Source organism: Palaemon carinicauda, chromosome 18 (assembly GCF_036898095.1).
Source record: "Palaemon carinicauda isolate YSFRI2023 chromosome 18, ASM3689809v2, whole genome shotgun sequence".
NCBI lineage: Eukaryota > Metazoa > Arthropoda > Malacostraca > Decapoda > Palaemonidae > Palaemon > Palaemon carinicauda.
This window is the reverse complement of record NC_090742.1, coordinates 53,372,167-53,395,359: the sequence shown is the minus strand read 5'-3', so window position 1 is coordinate 53,395,359 and position 23,193 is coordinate 53,372,167. Positions and strand designations below refer to the sequence as shown.

At 35.3% G+C, this 23,193-nt stretch overlaps 1 protein-coding gene across 1 annotated transcript; it reads left to right on the top strand.

Annotated features, from left to right (window-relative positions):
• Positions 1 to 316: 316 nt before the first annotated feature.
• LOC137657296 (uncharacterized) lies at positions 317 to 766 on the top strand. Its single transcript, XM_068391631.1, has one exon. It carries the CDS (start codon positions 317 to 319, stop codon positions 764 to 766), a length of 450 nt encoding a protein of 149 aa, XP_068247732.1.
• The last annotated feature ends 22,427 nt before the right edge of the window (positions 767 to 23,193 follow it).

The following is a 23,193-nucleotide window of genomic DNA, read 5'->3' as shown; positions in this document are numbered from 1 at the left end:
AGATATGGTATGTCGAAAAATGGTGGTAGAGCAGAGTTGCAAGAATCAGTTCAAAGAAAATCAAAAGACATTTGTAGGACTGGAAAGTAAGACAGGCACAGGGAGCAGAGGAACGGTACAAAGAAGAGAAAACAGATTCTAGGATGAAAGTACGTATAGCTATTGGAAGAGCAATAGAGCCGTTAAATGAAAGGCTAGAAACAAAAGGAAGGAAGGAGAAAAGGGTAATTATAAGATTTCAAATTTGAGAAAAAGGCAAAGACAGAATTTGGAGCAAGTGGTAGTCATCAGGGATAGAGATGAAAATATATTGCATATGGATGACATTAGAATGAGATGGAGACGATATTATGAGCAACTATTGAATAATGAAAATAAGAAAAAGGAGCTGAAAGAAGTGCAAAGGGTGGAGGGACCAGTGATGGATATACGGAATACAGAAGTGAAGCGAGCATTGAGTAAAATGAAGAACGGTAAAGCACCAGGCCCATTGGAGTTTCACATTGAAATGATCAAGATACTAGCTACAGCGTGGGAGGAATGGATGCTGGATTTATTGAGAGCAATATGGAAAGAGGAAATAATGCCTAAAGACTGGAAGGAGAGTCTATTGGTATCTATATTCAAGCAGAAAGGTGACCTCATGGAATGCAGTAACTACATGGGAATTAAATTAACAGAGCATCGTTTGAAAGTTTTTGTGAGGGTACTAGATGAGAGATTGAGAGAGATTGTAATGATTGGAAAACAGCGTATGGATTCATGAGGGGGAGAGGGACTGTGAATGCCATCTTTATAGTATGGCAGTTACAGGAGAAGACTATAGGGAAACCAGAAACTCCTCTGTGCTTTTGTAGATCTAGAGAAAGCTTACGATAGAATACCAAGATAAGTGATGGTTTGGAGCTCGAGGAAGAGGAAAGTCCCGGAGAAGTTGGTTAAAATGGTAGAGATGATTTACAAAAGAAAAAGGACAAAATTAATAACAGCTGTTGGAGAAACAGAAACCTTTGTGAGTTAGTATGGGATTACACCAGGGGTCAGCATAAACCCCGTTTTTATTTGTGTTGGTCTTCCATGTGTTGAGTGAAGAGATCAGAAATGAAGAGTTGTGGGAGTTGCTATATGCAGATGATTTGGTGAATACTGCTGAAAATGAGGAAAAATTAAAGAGAAGGGTGGTAGAGTCGCAGGAGACTTTGGAAAGGGGTTGATTGAGGGTAAATGACTAAATGTGGATAAAACTTAGGATATTTTATACAATTGTTCATTACTTTTCTCGTAGCTTATTTATTTTCATATTCCCTTTTGTCACTGGGCTATTTTCCTTGTTGGAGTCCTTGGGCTAATAGCATCCTGCTTTTCCAACTCAGGTTGTAGCTTAACAAGAAATAATAATAATAATAATAATAATAATAATAATAATAATAATAATAATAATAATAATAATAATATTAATAACAACTAGGGAACATTAGAATTGCTGAAGCGTTTCTTAGAAAGAACTCAACACTCAATTTGCCAATAATTTGCTCTTAGGCACATTGAAATAATAAATAGATTGGAATTAGCATATTACTGATTATAGGCCTACAAAGGGACCCAAAATATACTTTTTAACCAAGTAACCAGCAGTTTACTGTCTGGGTTGCGTTGGAAGGCCACCTAACCCCTACTTTTCAGGCTCAGGTGAAATCTTGCGTGAAATCGGACTGGCTAGCACCCTAGAATTGTTCACCTTTATTCAAAAAATAATCTTTCCCCAAAAATTGTCCTGTGACCTTGAGGTCAAGGTCAAGGTCATTCACATTGCACAGTGTATGATGTCTCACGGCCCTCTACATTTCCACCAAATTTGGTTCAAATCAGCCATGTAGTTTCTGATTTAGCATCTTCGACCATGTGGCAGACATTTTTTACGTTATGACATCTCAGAAACTACAATCCGAATTAGCTTAAACTTTCATCTGCACTAGACCATGGCCCAAGGTACCTCCAGCAAAAATTTAGAGGCAATTGATGCAGTGGTTCTTGAAATCCCTAAGACCAATCCTAAAACTACAAAAAGATAGTGAGGAAATTCCAATTGAGAAAGGAATTAGACAGGGAGACACTTCTCTCCTAAATTATTCACTGCAAACTAAGTAGAAGATATTCTAATAACACGTAAGAAACAGAAATGGACATGGGCAGGACATATAGGCTAATAAGAATTACAAATAATTGATGGACATTAAGAATAACAAACAGAGTCCCTAAACATTGCAAAAAGAGAAGGGGAAGAAAGAAAAGACAAAGAATTGACGAACTAAGGGAATTTGCAGGTATAGACTGGCATAGAAAGTCCATTAACAGATTTGATTGGAAGGACATGTCTGAGACCTTTGTCCTGTAGTGGAATAGTCACGGCTGAAGATGATGATGATGATATATGAGTGTGTGTTTATGTGCGAGTGTGAATATTTTGTCAACCTGTAGTTTATACCTTTTTCGATGTCAGTCAAATGCAGATATCAACTTACATGAAACCTAATTAGATAATAAATCCATCGAGAGAAAAATTTTTCAATAATATAAAATAAAAAATTATCTGGTGAATAGTTTTCAAAAACACTCCATGCATATAGTGTTGATAAGCGAGGCCTCCGTTCGTCCTATGAAAAGGAGCCTTCACCATAAATAAGAAATTATCACCTGAAATACCTCAATTCCTTCACCATAAAACTAAGTTTTCCAGAAACAAGAGGATAACAACGGCTTCATTTGTTTTTCTTTCATTCTTCTTCATATTCTCAAAAAGGAATTTTCAATCCTACTCTTAATACTAACGCTCCTCAGTGGCATCTTCCAGCTTGTATTCACGACATCGGCTGCTTGGAAATCTGATCATATTAGAGTAGTTTGCATTTCAACTCCAAAACAGTGCAAGCTGAGTGAATGCCGGTAGCACTCTCTTCTTCCAAGAGATGTGCAACTATTACATCCGTTTTTATTTGTCAATAAGTGTAACATTGACTATAATTGAAACTGCTCGATAAAAAGAATTTTTGATAATGTAAGGCATTGTTAAATATTTCAACTGCTAATACTTATTACTTAATAGTAGAATTCATCGAACCGGCGCTGATTTATTAATGTAAACCACCATAAACATAAATATACTTCTATAAAGCAATTGAAACCAGTCAAAAAGAATACACTATACGAATATGTGAATCTTAAAGATTCTTAACTGAACAAATATCTGGAAACGGGGTCTCCGTCGGGTGCATTATCAAACACTACTACTACTACTACTACTAATACTAATACTACTACTACTGTATATGAAACACACATGCAAATAAAAATGACCAGGTAACCTTATATCTGAAATAAATATTTCTAAAAATTGCAAATATGTAGGGAAAATGGGATTCGGAACGGCTAGACTCCCATTATCGTTGTGGTCCCGAAAATATCCTCCCATTTCGACAATGAATGCGCCATATAGCGACAGCACAGTTTGCAAGGAGGAAAAATAAATTTGGCAACAATTTCAGTTTAAATAGATGCTGGAACAGCAAAAAATAAATGACATCGGGTGCGGAAAGAACTTCCACAAAAAAAAAGGGGGGGGGGACTGGTTTCAGGGTATTTTGACTATATGAACTAAAAATATCTGAACTTTATGATCAGTAGTCTTTTATTACAAAAAGAGTTAAGTTTAAAGGGAAGTGTCATGGCAACGAATACTGCTGGCTGAGAGAGAGAGAGAGAGAGAGAGAGAGAGAGAGAGAGAGAGAGTGAGAGAGAGGGAGAGAGAGATTAAGATCACGTTACTCATAATAAACATATAATCTCAAATGAATAAAACAAATACTAATGGAAAAAACCGAAGTCTAAATATAACAGAAATAATTCAAATCATATGATGCATAAAACAAAACACCACGAAAATATGAATATGACGGCATCAATTTTAAAAAGTGAAAACACTGTATAGGAAAAGAGTGGCCAAATTAAAGCTTCTACTATATATATCCATAGTATAAGGGGGATAATCAATAAATACCAGATGATAAAAAAGCGAAAACATTCTCCCAACTATGATGACAGTATGACATAAAAAAACTATTTGAAATTCCTTCTTATCAGCGCGTTATGACGTTCTTAGCCATTCAGAAGGAAAATGGTAGAAGAAGCCCTAGAGAGGATGGACTACCGGAGAGAAAAAATGTCCATGTATGAAGCCCTATATAGAAGGTGAAACATACCCCAATCAATCAACCTATCACTCTCGCTCACTCACTCACTCACACTACACATTTATATATATATATATATATATATATATATATATATATATATATATATATATTAATACCTATATTTTCCCAGCCTAAATTTCTATAAACTAATTCAAGGCATGATGTGACTTTAGGAAAGATGAGGGTCTCCTCCTTCAATCAAAATTTTCTCACTACCATCAAGTAGTTTTAGGATTGCTGTACTTCCGATATAGATATCTTCAAGTGTTCTAACATAACATTAATATATTCCTTGTCTTTGAAGCGTTTTTATTACTGTTGAAGTTTTGACAGCAACAAAAGCTTTCTCATAGTCTATAAATGCTAAATATAGTGGTTTGTCATACTCAACTGATTTTTCCATTACCTGGTTAATTACAGGGATATGGTCAATTGTTGAATATCCACTTCTAAAGTCTGGCTGTTCTTTAAGGGGGATTAAAGTGTAGCTGTTTTTCTATTCGATCTAATATGATCTTTGTAAATATCATATATTACGGAGAGTATACTAATTGAGCGGTAATTTTTCATCTCTTATTTTTTTCTCCCTTTTTGTGAATTAGTATAATGATAAAGTTTTTCCAAACTATAGACGTAGAGCATTCTTGCAGACATTTTGTGTAAAGTTCAGCTGGTTTTACTACTGAAAACCTCTGCAATTTACGAATTTACGAATGCTTTGGGTTTTAGTTTGTTTATTGTTTTGATGATATATAATTGAGAGAGAGAGAGAGAGAGAGAGAGAGAGAGAGAGAGAGAGAGAGAAGCAATAATAATTTTTTGTCAGTAACGAGACTTAAAATTTGAAACAACTCTTAATATTGAGTTCACACTGCATTCAGGATAACATACCAAAAACGGGATTATATATCATAAGAGCACATAAACCACACCAGGCTTTAAATTTAAGACCGAGTCGATAAGGAACTGGACTGTACTAGTATCCATTTCCCTTGATAAAGTAGTGGATATTCCCCTGCCACTAGGAGATATATTTATCGTATGTGAATACACGTTGGATAAGTTACTACCAGGATATATATATATATATATATATATATATATATATATGTGTGTGTGTGTGTGTGTGTGTGTGTGTGTGTGTGTATGTTTGTATAAACCTTAACTAATTACACATATTGGAATCCTACTTTTTTCAAAGGAAAGTAATATTAAAATCAAACCAGATTTTAAGGCTTGCACGTTTTACTATGGTGTCTTGTCATTGCAGTTGAGAGCAACATTTCTCTCGAACTACATAAATAAAAGTGTTATGTGCCAGTGACAAAAGAATAGAATACCGTGTTACTCGCTTAGGCGTGAAGTGTAACATGAGAGGACTGCGGGAGAGCAAGGAAATAAAAAAAAATGCACTCTCGTATAAATGTTGATAACTTTCAGGAAATGGCACTGTGCCGTCCAAGATGCATTTCTCTGCAGTGGGACCATTTTCCCGTCTTGTCGGTGGCAAAACAGTAGCTCGAGGTGATAAGAGCTGTTTCCGGAGGCCTTTCAAGAAGAGTGGCATCGCTTTGAATGATATTTCCTTTCGCTGTAAGACAACATGGGTCTTGTGGCGTGAATAATCTCTGCACTATCTGGTAAGGACGAGGAAAAGGAAGAGACAACGACGATAACGTCAGCAAATGTCAACGTATAATAAGAGAGTATCTTAAGGGACGGTCGATGACAATTAAGATTGATTAAAATGAAGCAATATTAGGTTACTTGAAAGAATACCAGTACCTTTCATTACTTATAAAACATAATCTACAGCCATCATATACTTATACAATTTATACATATAAGTCAGGCATCTATATATATATATATATATATATATATATATATATATATTCATTTAAGCCATATATTATACACCTCTTAATATCTGGATTCTCTCTACCTCGGGATCAGAGACCCAAGTGGGAATCAACTTTATGATAATAACTTCTGATCAGCCAGGGAATCGAACTCGGACCCAAGAAACTAAGGTTACAATGACTTGAGACACTCAGAACCTGGGCCCTAACAACTGAGGTTCCGTTGACTTAGCCACCCTATTTATCAGATGTGAACACTGTGGTCCAGGTTGTTTTGCAATATGGAGGCAGTTAAATAGAGATATTGCTCAAGATATATCTGCAGAGTAGAATAATATTTTTGGAAAGAGGGCCAGTTAATGAACTATTACTAGCATTTAGGTCACAGTGTTTAGGAGATATGTTGTCTCATTGGGTCATTGTTAGGGTGTTTTAGCTGCTTATCGGCCGGAGGAAATAGATAGTTGAAAGACACCATGGGACCATCAAGGATACTACAGAAGGGAGGAATTAGTCCTATAGAAGCAGTATTTTGGTACAACAGCACACTAAGATCTGAACAGAATGAATCGTCTGTTCCACAACTTTCGGTGTACAGATGATTGGAGTTACTCTTCAGTAGTCCCCAACGGAACAGACAACAACCAAGACAAGCCCCTTTCAATTAATTGGGAGAGGAGGTGTGGGTGAAGACCCCTGACGCCCGTTGTACTACTAAATGGCGTAAAGGTATTGCTACTCGTATGAAATCCTTGAACAACATTTCTGTTGATGGAATACCAAGGCATATGTTAGATGTGCGACCAGTTATATTTTCAGCTTCCTCATCTGATGGCTCAAACGAAATGTCAAGTGATGATTCAGTCTCGGAAGAATCGGTGGAACCACAAATGAGTGTGTTCAGAGAGAAACGGATGAGAATCAGCGTCCATAGAGGATTAGAAAATCTCCTTGTATGGATGGATGATTATGTCTCTGATTAAGTTGTGTATGTGACGTGTGTGTGTGTGACACGTGTGTGTTGGTGACACGTGTGTGTACAGTACACCTGTTGGAGTTGTCATTTTTTATACATACTTGATGTCATTATTTTCCAATTTCAACAAAACATTTTCTTTTGCTCTGAAGAGCCACAGAGAAGTATATAACTATTCTATATTTAATTTCTGGGGGTTGCTAGATTTTTGTTTTACAAGTTCAGAGTCAATCATGATAATCAATTATCTGAAATACTCTAATTTAGAGTTCCTTTAGGTCTACGATTTAGACAGTTTTAAAAGTAATAGTGACCAGACTAGGAGTTATACAAAAGAGAAGTCATAAGATTAAATATGGATAGCTTACAAAAATATCAATTACAAAAAATAGAATATATATATCTTACAAATTTACCACTTGGCATATATGTATCAAACTGTAGTTTCACTTAATAGATCACATAATTACATAATTTACATCTCAATCTACACTAGCCTTTGCTAAATCATGAGAAATCGAGATATATCGTTATCTTTTAAAGAAATACAAAAGATGCTTATGTTCTGTTACATGCAGAGCATGGGTCCAAATTATATAGTAAGTTTCTATGAAATAAGTTAGTAATACTTCATAACAGCAAGTTAAATTAAAGCTTAAGCTCCTTGGTAGTTAGACCAAGTGAATATTCATTTTGCTATTCCAATTCAAACAAATATTGCACTCGGCTCACGCAGTTATTAACACTTCATTTCCTTAAGGAAAGTTTAAGCACAATCAGAGTTATATTACCACTTTAGTTCCCTAAGAGCAGTTTAACACAAATACAGTTATATTACTACAGACAATGGAAGATGAAATATAATTGGAAGAAGAAAGGATTATTGAGGTAGAATCATTTAAATATTTAGGAACTATGATCTCTAATACATAGTCTTTATAAAAGTTTTATGAAATATTAAAAAACGCAAATCAAGCAATGGTTAAGTTAGGTAAAGTTTGGAAATAAAATCGTCTGAAATACATACAAAGCTTATATATGGCCTGATTTTTATAAGATCTGTGTTACAGTATAGATACGAGTCAGGGCCTCTCAATGAAACAATATCATACAGATTTTGTAGATTTGAGAACAAAGCCCTCAGAAGAATATTGAGAGTTAAAAGGCAGGGCAGAATTATAATAGAGGTTACTCGAGTGCCATATGTTGTTGAGATAATGGTGAGGGGTAGATGGAGATGGTTTGGGCATGCTCTTCGCACTCCTAAGAAAGATTATCAACAAGTTTTTAACTGGGCTCCCCAAGGCACTAAAAGTGTTGGAAGACCCAGGCCTACATGGCTGCAGACTATGAGGATTGAAGTAGGAGGGGATGAATGGAGAAATATTGATTTAAAAGCTCAAGATAAAGACGATTGGCGCAATCTAACCGCGGCCCTTTGTATCAGTAGGTATAGAAAGAGATGATGAGGATGACCATATATTCTTGGAGATTGCCTGGTCCTCACGGCCAGCTACTGGCTCTTGCAGCCAGTAGATGTTTGGTTAGATTTTTTTTAGGGTTGTAGGTGATTTAGGACATGGGATAATCTGCAACTTTTATTTGCAGGTGGTTTGGGATGTGGGACGAGGATAATCAGCAACTTTAATTTACAGTCAATTCAACTTTCTCTTTTCCCCTTATCTTTAGAGGCGACCCAGCCTCTTTAGGTAAAATGAAAAGGAAGAAGGTGACCATAGACATCAAAGATGTCGAAGAGAATAGAGGACAGAGCCTAAGAGAAACTTAACTTTTATTTGCCTTCCGAAGGAGTCGTAGCTAGTTCCGGAGAAATGTGTCCTCCTCTATTCCAAACTAACCTTCATATAACCAAATTTGGTACACATTAACAGGCAAGTGTCACGTGATTATCACCAGACCTCGGACGCAAAATACTTGCAAGGATCCTAGTAATAAAAGAACTTTATCTTTACATAATTTCCCGGGATGAAGTCACTTCCGCTCTAACTTCCACATATTAGCACATGAGCTCGATACTAAGACTTGTGGACTCTTCGAGATTTCCTTCTTCGCAAAAGATTTTTCTTGCACAATGATAAAAATACATCATATTAGATTTTTATGCAATGTAAAACATTCATTAAAAATCACCCTTTATTTACGTACTATATATATATATATATATATATATATATATATATATATATAGACATATAACCCTGCGCAATTACATAATAATAAATATAAATACTGCTATTACTACTCATATCACAGTAATGATTTTAAGCTCTAAAGATGTACACTTACTATTCTTCGCCGCGAAAGCTAATTCTAACAGTGATTGATCATAATAGTTTTTCTTATTTTGGCAATCTCTCTCTCTCTCTCTCTCTCTCTCTCTCTCTCTCTCTCTCTCTCTCTCTCTCTCTCTAAATCGTAGTGTTCTTTTTCCTTGACTGACGAAACAAACTCAAAACCACAACTTTGATCCATCCCCTTCATTTTCAAAACACTACGATTAACTTTAACCGTCACAATTAATGATCTCTATGTTCATGCCATTGCAAACATGTGCTTCCATTTTCCACTTTTCGAAGTACACATTCAAAATTCAACCTTCTCTTTTCATCTCAGAACACTTGCTTTCATTTCCATTTAAAATCATTTCTCGACGGAGACAACATGGTACCATTCACATGTCTAAATTACTTTTACACAAAAAACATATATACATATACAATATGTGAACAGACAAACACATATGATCATATGTACGTGTGTGTGTGATATATATATATATATATATATATATATATATATAAATATATATATATATATACAGTATATATACATATATATATATATCCATATATATATACATATATAAACACACACACACACATATATATATATATATATATCTGTATGCATTAAAACAGTAGCCAATATATTCAAACTTCGGTGTTAAACATTCCGAAAAAATAATTGAATCGAAACAAACTGAAACCAAACTGGAATATGAACATAAAATTCAATACCAGACAATCAAGAGATTATTTAAAAAATGACGAACGGAGATATCATCATTAAAGCAATTCTGCTTAAACTGATCATCACTCTCCTTCATCCTTCTATCAGTCATAGTTTGCTATAGTATGAAGGGACGCCACCATTATAGACAGAGCTGAAACAGCACCAGCAATGTATCCCCTTTGAGAGAGAGAGAGAGAGAGAGAGAGAGAGAGAGAGAGAGAGAGAGAGAGAGCTCTACACCATCACAAATTAATCGGGTTATGCAGGTGGCCTTTTGGAATCTATGTTCACATCATCTCTCTCTCAAAACATGATACATCCTAATATGGAGGATGGAATCAAGAAATATTAAAACAACGACCTAATGATATGGGCTAAGAATTTTTTTTTCTTTTTTTTTTCAATAAAGCACAACTAATCAGTTAGCTGAAATCGTTGGGAAAAAAATACAAAATTTAAAATGCACCTCACTAAGTCCCCAAATTTCCATTTCTAAACTTGGTGCTGAGAACATTACAAGAACATCATTCTAATCAGTCATGAAGCTAATATCACTCTTGTAAACTATTCCACAATTCAATAATCCTCAACTAAATTAGATTTCCAGTCTAAACCCACACCCCAGCAGTTTGAAGCTATAGCAATTTTCCACAGCTTCTTGCTTGGACACAAATGGGAACATATTTCCGACACGAAGATTACTCACAAACAGTATATTACCAAATTCTACATTTCCTTCTTCGCCGTATTCTACAAAGCAACGACGCTATCCTCAATAAGGAAAACAACTTTAATTTTTCGTCATCTGTGCAAAAAAGACTTCAGTAACTCTAAAAAGATAAAATTCTCCACATTGCATTTTTCCTTCAATTATGAGACTATTAAGGCGTTGAATATCCAAATCCTGCAATTTCAACCCCGGCAGACATCACATAAAAAACTTAATCGTGCAAATTACGAACTCTGCAAATGGATGTGTTAGAAATACGAGCCCACCCTTTAAAAGCTTATTGCGTTCATGAACAGGTATAGTAAGAAAAAAGGAATTGAAACAAATAAATCTAACCTTCCCTTCCAAGATGGGAAATCAACGCCTCGTAAAATGTATGCTTCAAGGGTGCTTCCCTTGTATCCAGTAAATAGGGAAAATAGACCTCTAAACTGGCAGCAACGCTATGTCTAAATTCAATTACGCTATAATGTTTCCACTTTGCAACAGTACACATTCTAATGACTCACTTACATTAGGCTACCAGACACCGAAAATAAATATCCCAGAAACCGGAAACTAAGAAAATCGGGATCAATTGCCAAAATGTCATCACGATTCTGACCAACTAATAAAAACATATTTTCGAGTTCAAGTAACTATGCTCACACCTAAATTTGAAGCAATTAGCGGAAGTTTATTCATGAAAAAATCCTCTTAATTCTAATTATATTTAGAAGTTTTCCAATATATTTATAAATTCACAATAATCATTTTCCCACGTTTGCTAACGCCAACCTTTCAACATTCCTTTACCATCACTCTTAAATAAAAAGCTTTCTAAAATAATATACGAAGCTAATCTATTGTCTTCCAACTGGCTCTTTTACTCAATACTCCGCAAACAATATCAATTACCAACCTATGCACTCCTCATTTCCTATTAATTTCCTTTTATAGGTAGTAGGTTGGCCAGGGCACCAGCCACCCGTTGAGATACTACCGCTAGAGAGTTATGGGGTCTTTTAACTGGCCAGACAGTACTACATTGGATCCTCCTCTCTGGTTACGGTTCATTTTCCCTTTGCCTACATACACACTGAATAGTCTGGCATATTCTTTACATATTCTCCTCTATCCTCATACACCTGACAACACAGATTACCAAACAATTCTTCATCACCCAAGGGGTTACTGCACTGTAATTGTTCAGTGCCACTTTCCTCTTGGTAAGGGTAGAAGAGACTCTTTAGCTATGGTAAGCAGCTCTTCTAGGAGAAGGACACTCCAAAATCAAACCACTGTTCTCTAGTCTTGGGTAGTGCCATAGCCTCTGTACCATGGCCTTTCACTGTCTTGGGTTAGAGTTCTCTTGCTTGAGGGTACACTCGAGCACACTCTCCTATCTTATTTCTCTTCCTCTTGTTTTGTTAAAGTTTTTATAGTTTATATAGGAGATATTTATTGTTGTTACTCTTCTTAGAATATTTTATTTTCCTTTTTTCCTTTCCGCACTGAGCTATTTTCCCTGTTGGAGCCCCTGGGCTTATAGCATACTGCTTTTCCAACTAGGGTTGTAGCTTAGTAAGTAATAATAATAATAATAATAATAATCAAGTCCGCATCAAAATTGGCATCATTAAAAATGACTGTATTCCTGTACTGCAAAATAAATTTTCCATATTGCTCACACCACGTTGTCACTTCGATAAAAATGAGCTCCCCAAGGCAATTGAACATCCATCGCCGAAGAAGTTTCCTATAACCGCCAGTCATGTAATTTCATATACGACTCAACAGTTTTCCAATTTCAGTCAATATTCCTCATTAGCATCCCTACCTTAATAAAACCCCAACTGAAGTCCACAGGCCAACAAATCAATGCCTTATGTTTCTTTACTACTGTAAACAAACATGATTTTCAGTAAATATCAATTTCAAACAACTTTTAGTCTTTCCAAACTCTAACATCAAACTTCTACAGCGTATAAACCTCACATCACCACTTGCCTCGTAGCTTTCTCATGCCCATCACGTCAATGAGCTTTACTAATTAAATCCAATTCAGTATCATTCACATCCCTATTCCATTATTATCGACTATACACTAGACATTTCCTAACCTTCAACTGCTAGCCGTTTTTCATCCCCTTATGCTAACCATATTTCCTTATTCTCCATTTTTTGTCATCTAAACCATCAGTATCATTAATAAATCATTTATGAAATCTTCACTTACAACCACAATTCCAATTCATTACGGCAGATAATCATTATTTTTCTAAAACAGAATTCTATGATCAACCCTAAAATCACGTCCATTAAAACGCTCCTGTACACATTAAACCAAATATCTGTCTGCCACATAAATAAATGAAAAATAGTAAAGCCTTCATTGCTATTGATGATTTACCGAACGAACCGCCACTTTAATTTAATCCCAACCATTATATCGATTACTAATACTCTACTGTATGCTACAATGACATCCTAATCATCTATCACCACAAAAAAAAAAAAAAAAAAAAAAAAAAAATTGACAACTCACTTCCTAAGAAAAGATCTTAAGCTCCATCGCCTCAAATCCTACTCCACCTTGTCCCCCCATTATTTGCACCATCCAGGACGCCACTTACCTGGAAGCAACACCAACCCCAAAGTATCTGACCATTCTCTGAAAATCCACAAGAATCCCAACATCCAACTTTAAAAAAAAAAAAAACCCAAGATCCAATTATAAAAAAAAGGTGATTTTTTTTTTCTATCAGCCAGCAACAACGAGACAGCATTCACCATCAAACAACGTTATAAATTCCAAACACAAACACCACAGGGATGCAAGGACATCGAGTAAACAATCACAAACTGTCCCTCACTCACCAAACAGTTTGTATTGACGCATTCGATTGTAAAATATTGCCATTTCCCTAATGATACGTATGATAATGATTATGGTTCTATGTTACGAGACAGAAAGTAAACTGTATAACCTTTGTCTCTTTTCATGCAGATGTGTCTGCTGAGTGTTCCATTCCAAATACACAAACTCTCTCTCTCTCTCTCTCTCTCTCTCTCTCTCTCTCTCTCTCTCTCTCTCTCTCTCTCTCTCTCCTGGAAGGGACACACACATACAATATATATACTGTATATACATATATATATATATATATATATATGTATATATATATATATATATATGCGTGTGTGTGTCCCTTCTAGGAGAGAGAGAGAGAGAGAGAGAGAGAGAGAGAGAGAGAGAGAGAGAGAGAGAGAGAGAGAATGAATATTGTAAAACATCCTCATAATTTCTAAAATCTAGGAATATGAATGCTTTAAGGAAGGAAAAACGTTTAAAATTAATAAAAGCTTACTATACTTTACTGCAGACAATCGTTCAAATAGCAAAGAGGGTAAAGTATCAATAGGAGGTAAGATATAAAAATGAATTTTACAATAACCTGATCCATAAATGTTTTTTTATAAATTAAATCCAAATGTCTCCTACACCTGTGATACAAAGGTATATTTCAAAGACCTCCCGTGTAGCAACATCTCTCTCTCTCTCTCTCTCTCTCTCTCTCTCTCTCTCTCTCTCTCTCTCTCTCTCTGCATACAAACTTTCCTGAAGCCTCGCCTCTCGAAACCCCTTCCCAACTACTTCCATCTGCCTTTTCATCTTTTCTCCACCTTATTTTCACCTAACACGACTTCAGCACGTCCTATCCGAAACTCTTATCCAATTCTCTTTGTTTTAGAACTCCCTTTCCCCTCTCTTCCATTCATCTGCATTCATACCATCTACAAGAAGAAAAATTTTCCTTTCTTCTTGTAAAAGAGGAAGGGTAGTGCTCAAGAAGCTGGAAAAGGGAAGGGATGTAAAGGGAAGAGGATTCAAACAAACATTTTACAGTACATTTCTAATGTCACATAATTAGTAATGGAACTAAAACACCAAATTTCGCTCTTCTGGTCTATCCCAAACAGTTAATCAATCAATCAAACCGTACCTTAGTGTAGGGAGGAGGGGGGGGAGAGGAGTGTCAATTAAAATGGAGTACCTTATCACTGGTAAACAATTTTCTGACAAATTAATCCAGTGTTTGTGTTGACAAAATTGAAAATGTTTGAAACCATCAATAACTTGAATATCAACAAAAATGAAGTGACCTACACTAAAATGAACAACTCATTTATTAATTGTAAGAATGTCTTTATACACCAAACGTATTTGCTTTTCTACTCCACATGATAACTGTCTATACAAGGACAATAGTTATCGAAGTATCATGACCATCCCTATTTAACCCACAGAACGCATCCGCCCAATAGTGTGCACACACTCTATGTCAAAAAGTATAGTTCATACTGGTTGAGATGTATATATATATATATATATATATATATATATATATATATATATATATATATATATATATATATATATATTTGTTACACAAAGCTAACATATTGTCCCCTGGCAGGTTCCTACTTTTAGCCGGACGTTAAGCGGTCGTGAATGAACACCATATATAGAAAACATCAATAAATAGGGATTTACACACCTTCACGAGACGCTTATCAGTAGCACGTACAGTTGAAACGTCTACGCAAAGTCTCATTCGCCTACTTTTGCAAGCATCATCAAACTTGCAGGACAGTAAGGACCTTACCTTCAAAGAGTTCTTCGGCAACATATATTCATAATTATTTTAGTCGTTCTCTCAATTCCTTTCTTAAACTTCCTGATTATTATCGATATTTGTGAGCCCATAGTCCTCAAACTCTTTAAATAATCAAATTATCTTACACCAGATTGATGAATCCTTTGACCTACATTCACCATTATGCGACTTCAACGTATCTCTACATTTAACATCACTTCTATCCTCCCAACAAAATTGAGAAAGCGAGATTGTAAAAAAAATAATACGATTGATTAATAAGAAACAACAGGATCGCTATATTTAGATGATAATTTATGCAACACATAGGCTACTATTTGATAACCTTCGAGCGATTTCCTTTATGTTAGGAACTTCCATCATATAAACCTCCAAATAAACAACAACAATTTTTCAAGGAATAGACAAAGCCGGAAATCATATGTAGAATTTGATTAGCAGAGAGAGAGAGAGAGAGAGAGAGAGAGAGAGAGAGAGAGAGAGAGACCATAGGAGAGATAATAAGGTTAAATGAAGATGACACAGAAGTATAGACATGAAAGATTGTCTTAATAATAGGTTCAGATGAAACATAGAGTACCTTTTTTTATTCCAATTTCATATTGGCTTAAATTTGCTGAGCGTTGACTTATCCAGTGCTACACTATCATAGTTTTACCGTGCATAACTATAGACTAACGTATATTTTGAAGAATTATTAAAAAAAATCATATTTTCCAACCCATAACATGAACTAAGATTAAGGGAGAAAATCATGAGATTAAATACAAGCCAAAATATTTCATTCCACTCAGAAATAATTAAGTATAACAATGAACAATTTATCAATGGAGGAGCCATTGCAGTGACTACAATATTATTCAGTAAAGACAGCAGATTTTCGACGCTATGACTATTAATGCCCCAATTTGTTTGACTGAAAAATTAATGTAAAGTACACACCACACTCTCGCCCCCTTTCCTTACCTTCAACGCCTTGAGTCAATGAGTGTTAAAATATATAAGGCCATCATTAATGATTCTGATGAGTAGGAGAAGGAAGTCTAAAGAGACGTGTAATATTTTCTCATTAACATCATTATTATAATTTATTATTTTAAACCACATCTTTTCGTCATATTTTGCTGAAAATTAATATCCTTGAAGGTTGAAAAATTGTCCTTGAACACCAGAGGCAAATGACAATGATGGACTGTCGTACAATGTGCCAGTGACCAAACATATTTCCAACATAAATGTCCAAACCCTCTTTACCTACGCAAGCTAGGAAAAAGCGGACCAGACAATGGCTGCTGCTGCCTCAGCAAGTAGACATATGGCAACCCAATTAAACATCCCTCCTACACAGTGATACAGTGATAGTAAGGCCGTGGAGATTGCCAATTAAATCAAAAGGACACACAATGGTGATATAAGTAAAATTAAGGTGATATCTAAATATCAAAGTTTGTGAAAAAATTTCGAAATTCACTTTCCAACATACTTCCAATCATATACTATAAATCCTAATGGAATTCACAACAAAATGGCAGTATTTGAAGTAAAGGCAGTTTTGGTTTCCCACGTTTCTAAAGAAATGGTGAAACAAGAAGTAACGTTATGTATCACATTCAATGACATTTGCATCTCCGTTAAGCTGACAAGAATACCAGATATTGACCTGAAACTTAGCACAAAAAATAAATGTTAAATCTTGAAAAGTTCCTCTCACCTCAAACGACTATGATCAAATTCTAAGGGAGTGACACTAAGGATTTAAAAATTGGTGCAGTGTATTCTTGTTAAAATACCATTGAGATGAGCGGAGGGAGGATTCATCTGTTGACAAGAAACGGTCATATCTAAATGTCTAAACGGAGTGATGAAATTAAGAGGTTTTAAACAAAGGATTTAATGGAAACTAACATTGTGCAAAAAAAGCGTTAGTATACGAAATCAAAACCAATATAAACCGTAAACATTCCAAGGTAATAACAGACAAAAATGAACAACAAAAAACGTCAAGTTAGTATAAGAAATAATATCTAACAAAATGTGATAAAGATAAAAAGCGCTATCTCGATTTAAAATAGTTTTTGAGTTTGAACAATGTGAACTTGTCTATCCTTAATCCTGTAGACTAAAATTGAAACTATATTTCCGAAAATAATGTAAACAGGCAGTTGAAGGAGGTCTCGCCAGCTGCCGTCTAGTTCTGGGAACTGACAGCTACATATGTAAATCTACAATTACGCACAAGAAACTACATTTGGAACATGCGAATTGATAAACAGTTGTTGAACACAGTGACACTAATTATTATAATGGAGTTAAGTCTCATGTATTCCAAAAATACATTGTATTTTGAAATATAAGTAAATTTGATCTAAGATTGTAAATTTGTATGAAAATCTTATCATGACTTGCATATTTTCTATTAAGTTTGAAAATGATTGGAGGAGGCGTCAAAACTTCAAAAAATACTCATGGCTCCTGATCGTTTTTAAATTAATTTCCTTATTATTACAAACATAACCCTTGTGACTGTTGGTCCTGTTCTTTATGTGAATAAAATTTGAAGAGATCATCCCAAATGGCTACGAAATACAATAAAGTTTCGATAAAACGTTGTCATCGGAAATTGTGAAGCACAAAGTAAGGAGGAAAGAAGCCATAAAACATAATATGCAATTAACGGCAATAAGAAATAAATGTAAAAAATATAAGTTTGCGTTGCGATGGGCATTGGCCTAAAGAACATTTGACCTTCCTAAAGTTTCACAATGTATCGTTAACATCAACGTGAAGCCCTAACTGCCTTTCGATGAGCACGTGCCAGTAACAACAGCATAATTATATTCCATAAATATTATCATCGTTGATATCAGTAACGAAGTATTTTCCTCATACCTCCGAATTTATATTGTTTTAGACAGGTACACTATGTAATACAAACTCTTTCCTTTAAGTACCTGATTATAAAAGGTACAAATCAAATAGATGATAGAAATGATAAAAAAAATGGAAAGTCTCGGTACGACATTCTTTCTTGGCTTTCTCAGGGTAGAACATGAAAAAACACAAAGTTGGCTTTGACGACACAATTTCAATTGACCTTCTTTCTGTTTTTAGTGACAAAGGGTTCGTCTTCAATTATATTCTATTCTCTTATAAAGGTACTCAAATAAATCGAGTACATCTAGTCATAATAATATTACTGTTATTTCAAATAGAATAACTATTAATTTTACTAGAAATTTGCAAGTATTTTCCATAACAAACGAACATGATTCTTCTCATATGAATGAAAATTTATGCATGAACTCAGAATAGAATCTAGGAGAATTAACTGGTTATTATACTTTTTTATGTAAGTAGGCCAAGAACACTATCGTGACAATAGTGGTAAAACAAATCACTACCACATCAACAACAACACAAATGATATCGACATTAGAGAAACAATAATGATACAGATTTCCTAAGATATTAACCATCTTGACGCTAAGCGGTAGTAATTTCTCACCCTTGAGCACCCAGCCCTTTTCGGGAAACGAAAAATCGTAACAAAATGTGTTTTGTATGCCAGCATAACATCATTACTGAGAAAGTCGCCATCAAGTACATTTCGTTCCTTGCCCAGAACATCCTCATCTGTGGCAAACCAATAATACCCATCCACACGACAACGCCAATAGCATTGCACCCACTCTTTGGATTTGCTGGCAGTCTCTGCAGCTCATAGCCCACGTATTTGGCGTAATCGTTTGTTTCTTTCATGAATAAATAGAGCAGTTCTGCTGTAATTGTATAATAATGATACAAAAAAAAAAAAAAAAGTGGTGGGGTAGGACCCATAATTTTCAGGGTAGCAGTGAAAGGATGTTGGGGGTGGAGGTATTGCAAGTTTGGTCCACCCCTCATTACTATCGTCACTCAGTCCAAATAGAGTGGGGGAGGGGGAATGGGAAAGGGGGGCTGGCCCTCACCAATCCATTAATCTCTCTCTCTCTCTCTCTCTCTCTCTCTCTCTCTCTCTCCTTTTTTTTGTGCTGCCCACAAGACCGGCGACTATGTGATTGCCTCGAGACAGGAAGTCCCGAAAAAACGATTTCTTTCTATTGCCCAAATGGAAAGGCAACCCTTTTGGTTCGATCTTTTTGACAGTAAGCTGAGTAATGAGAAACATGATCTTCCATGCTCTTTTTTTCTAAAGCTAGACTAACTATTCCAGCTTTTCGGTCTCATGAAATTAAAATTCTCTTCCTTGTTGTGGATGGAGGTGTAGGCTACACCCAAATGGTATTTTTCCTAGTTTTTTTTTTTATATAGCCAGGTGTTTTCTTAGGTCCTAAGTTCTGTTATTCCTTACAAGGTAACACGAAGAGGTTTGTTTCAACTTGGAAAATTGGTAATGTGTTTGTGGTAGCTCTAGCCCTGATGATACAACCCAATTTCCATATCTTCATTAGCCAAACCTTTTGACTGACTTTTGGTAAAACGTCTAAATAATTATGCTGAATGTTATCATCTGGTCCTTAATTTACCGTTTGGCTTTTGCAAAAGTCTTGGAGCATGTGATGGCTTTCTTATAATTTCTAATGCTGTACAGAAACCTGAATTGTTGTCAGATTTTTTGGATAATTGGCCTTAATTTTAGTGCTGCCTTTCACCGTGTTAATCACGAAATCCTTGTTTTTGAACTTAAAAGGAATGGGATTATGGGGCATTATTATTGAATCTTTAAGTAACCGATTGCAAAGAGTAGCTGTTGATGGGCACCATAGGGATTATACTAGGAATGCAATATCTGGTACTATACCCGCATTTGATTTGGCCTACTAAACAACCTTGTTGCACGTGCAGATGATGCTACTCTCTGGGCAGCGATTCCATATGAAGTGAACTTATGGATGTTCGATCCCTTCTTAGAGCTCTAGCTATAATTAGCGCATGGTGCAAATTATGGGCCATGAAGTTGAACCTAACAAAACTCATAATATGATTGTAAGTAGGTCGAGGATCGTGGGTCCTAACCATCCAGATCTATACATTAATAATATCTCTGTAAAAACGTACAACTCAATTAAAATTCTAGGCATGATTCAGAATTGCAAACTTAATTTTGAGAAACAATTGTTCAGTTTCTTCTTGAAATGCAAAAAAATTTGGTATATTGAGAAAGTCTATTAAATTTTTGGTGATCAATCTATTTTGATAAATGTGATCATTCTTTCATTCTACCTTGTTCGAGTATTGTTTTTCTGTTTGGTCTTCATTTGATAACTCTCATTTTAATTTGTTGGACGAAAATTTGCTGACTATTAAATTTCTTGTTCCTGATCTGGATATTCATTTATAGCACCGTCGTTCAGTTGGTTTTTTGTGCATGTTACCTAAGATTTTGAATGATAATAAATAATTGATAAACATATGTAACTAATAGGGGTATGTAACTAAACACGATAGAATACCTGAATTATATTTGTGGACGGATGAGTTTATACTAAACGGCAGAAGGAAGTAATGTATCATAATATAGTAAAAAGCTTATGAAGATGCAAATGAGCTAAAAATCTATTGTTAATTCGAAATCTCTCTCTCTCTCTCTCTCTCTCTCTCTCTCTCTCTCGTAGTTAGTTTTTCTCTTAGTGTTTGTTCTTTCAGTGAGCATACACTGGGAAGAATGCACCTTTTCTAGAACTCCTTATTTAGTGAAAATAATTCAGGTTAAGAATAGGCCACGATGGGAACTACAGTATGTATCCTGGACATTATTTTATCAAAGAATATAGCATACGTTTCTCAAAAGAGAGCCCTTTGAAATAACTGAGATACAAAAGAAAGAGGAAATGTTGAACCAGTTTTCAAGTTTTGAGAGAGAGAGAGAGAGGAGAGAGAGAGAGAGAGAGAGAGATGGGACATAATTGGTTCTTTGTTCAAAGACCACCCACGTCCACTTCCCACTCGTCAATAAAAGAGATATATCACGCGTCCTGAAAATACAAAGTTTCAAAAGTAAAACAATAACAAAGGAACCTATACTTTCTGCGGTTAATACGTGTTCCTTTGCTGCATTTCGGCATTCACAAATATAAAGGAAAGCTTTGAACCATGACAGCAAATTGTTTGCCTTTCCATAAATCTAAAACCTTGTGGAGTATTTATCTTTCAATAAATACAGCCCTGTGCCAAATAGTTTTTGCTTTTCATAGATGATCATCAACAATTATCATTTAGTTACTTAATTTAATTTAAATTAACGTTCGGGGACAGAAAGAAGAATAGAAAAAGCTAAAATCCGCATATATATATATATATATATATACACACACACACACAAACACGCACACACGTTATCATCTGCTGACCGCCCAAGGATTTGTTGATTCAGATGGTGGAATTAAGGAAGCGAAAACTAACTCGTATAATTCGACATTATAAAGGGCAGCCGAGCAGAGAAAAGGAAAGAAGACCCTTTCTTCGCAACATACTCCGAGGAGAAAGAATCAAAGAGAAGCAAATGTTTTAGCTCGCCAGTGACCGAACAAGAAATGCATTGGATTGCAATGAAAAAGAAAAAAATATATACATTATGGAGTTATAGCCTCAAATTTTCTGTTTCTGAAATCATATCAGAAAAAGGACATATAACTACACAAAAAAAAAAAAAAAAAAAAAAATCATCAGCAGTCACAGCAGTAGTAGAACATCGATTAATTCACACGTTTTATGGTATATTAATACACACATTACATACATACATATATATATATATATATATATGTATATATATATATGTGTGTATATATATATATATATATATAATGCAAGACATAGATACAGACAATTCTTTGTAAGTTACCTTTTTGTTGTGCGTTAGATCAATATACAGGCTGTAAATGAAAATGAAACGATAGAATCAATTTCATCAGGAGAGAGAGAAAGAGAGAGGATACAAGTTTTTCCACGTCCATAAGGGAAGGCCTTTTGTGGCATAGAGTGACCCCGACGATATCAAAGAATGATTTAGTAAGCTTATGTATGAATATGAGTGTTTGTGTGTGTGAGCGAGCACCCGGATTCCTTGACGTTGTTGCACGTGCAGACCCATTATGCAAGAACCAGTATGATACGAACTGGGCGAAGAGGCATAGGCAGAGGATGGCGATATTGCGTGGAGAACTCAAAGGTACCCGATGCACTGAAAGAAAGTGAACTGAACAAGACCTGGCCTTGACTTATCAGGAAATGGATGCTTTTCACTGGGATTACATGCTACATGTAGGTAGGTAAAGGGCGTGGCTCGGGATCGTCTTTGTTTTTTTTCTCTCTTTATCTTGGAATATGTTGATGTTTATTAGAGAACTGCGCATCTTATATCTTCTACTGAAACAATCTTGATGCACAGGAAATAAAGAACAAGAAGCACTGAAAGATAAGGGGGGGGGGGCGCGTTAAACAATAAGTTATATTAAAAAGAGTGGCACGTGTTACAATAATCTACGTAAACACTGTCAATTCAAACAGATCCTACAAAACGCTATGAGGTTCTTAAAGAGTCATATCGAAACCTGAGAGAGAGAGAGAGAGAGAGAGAGAGAGAGAGAGAGAGAGAATCATATATAATAAGTTGGTTAGGAGGCCAACAGAATAGTAAATAAATTTCTTATTACATAAATAGTCTACTGGCTAGTACAGT

Excerpts from the sequence above, each read along its gene's own strand:
- LOC137657296 (XM_068391631.1), top strand. The coding sequence starts at position 317 with ATGGATGACATTAGAATGAGATGGAGACGATATTATGAGCAACTATTG.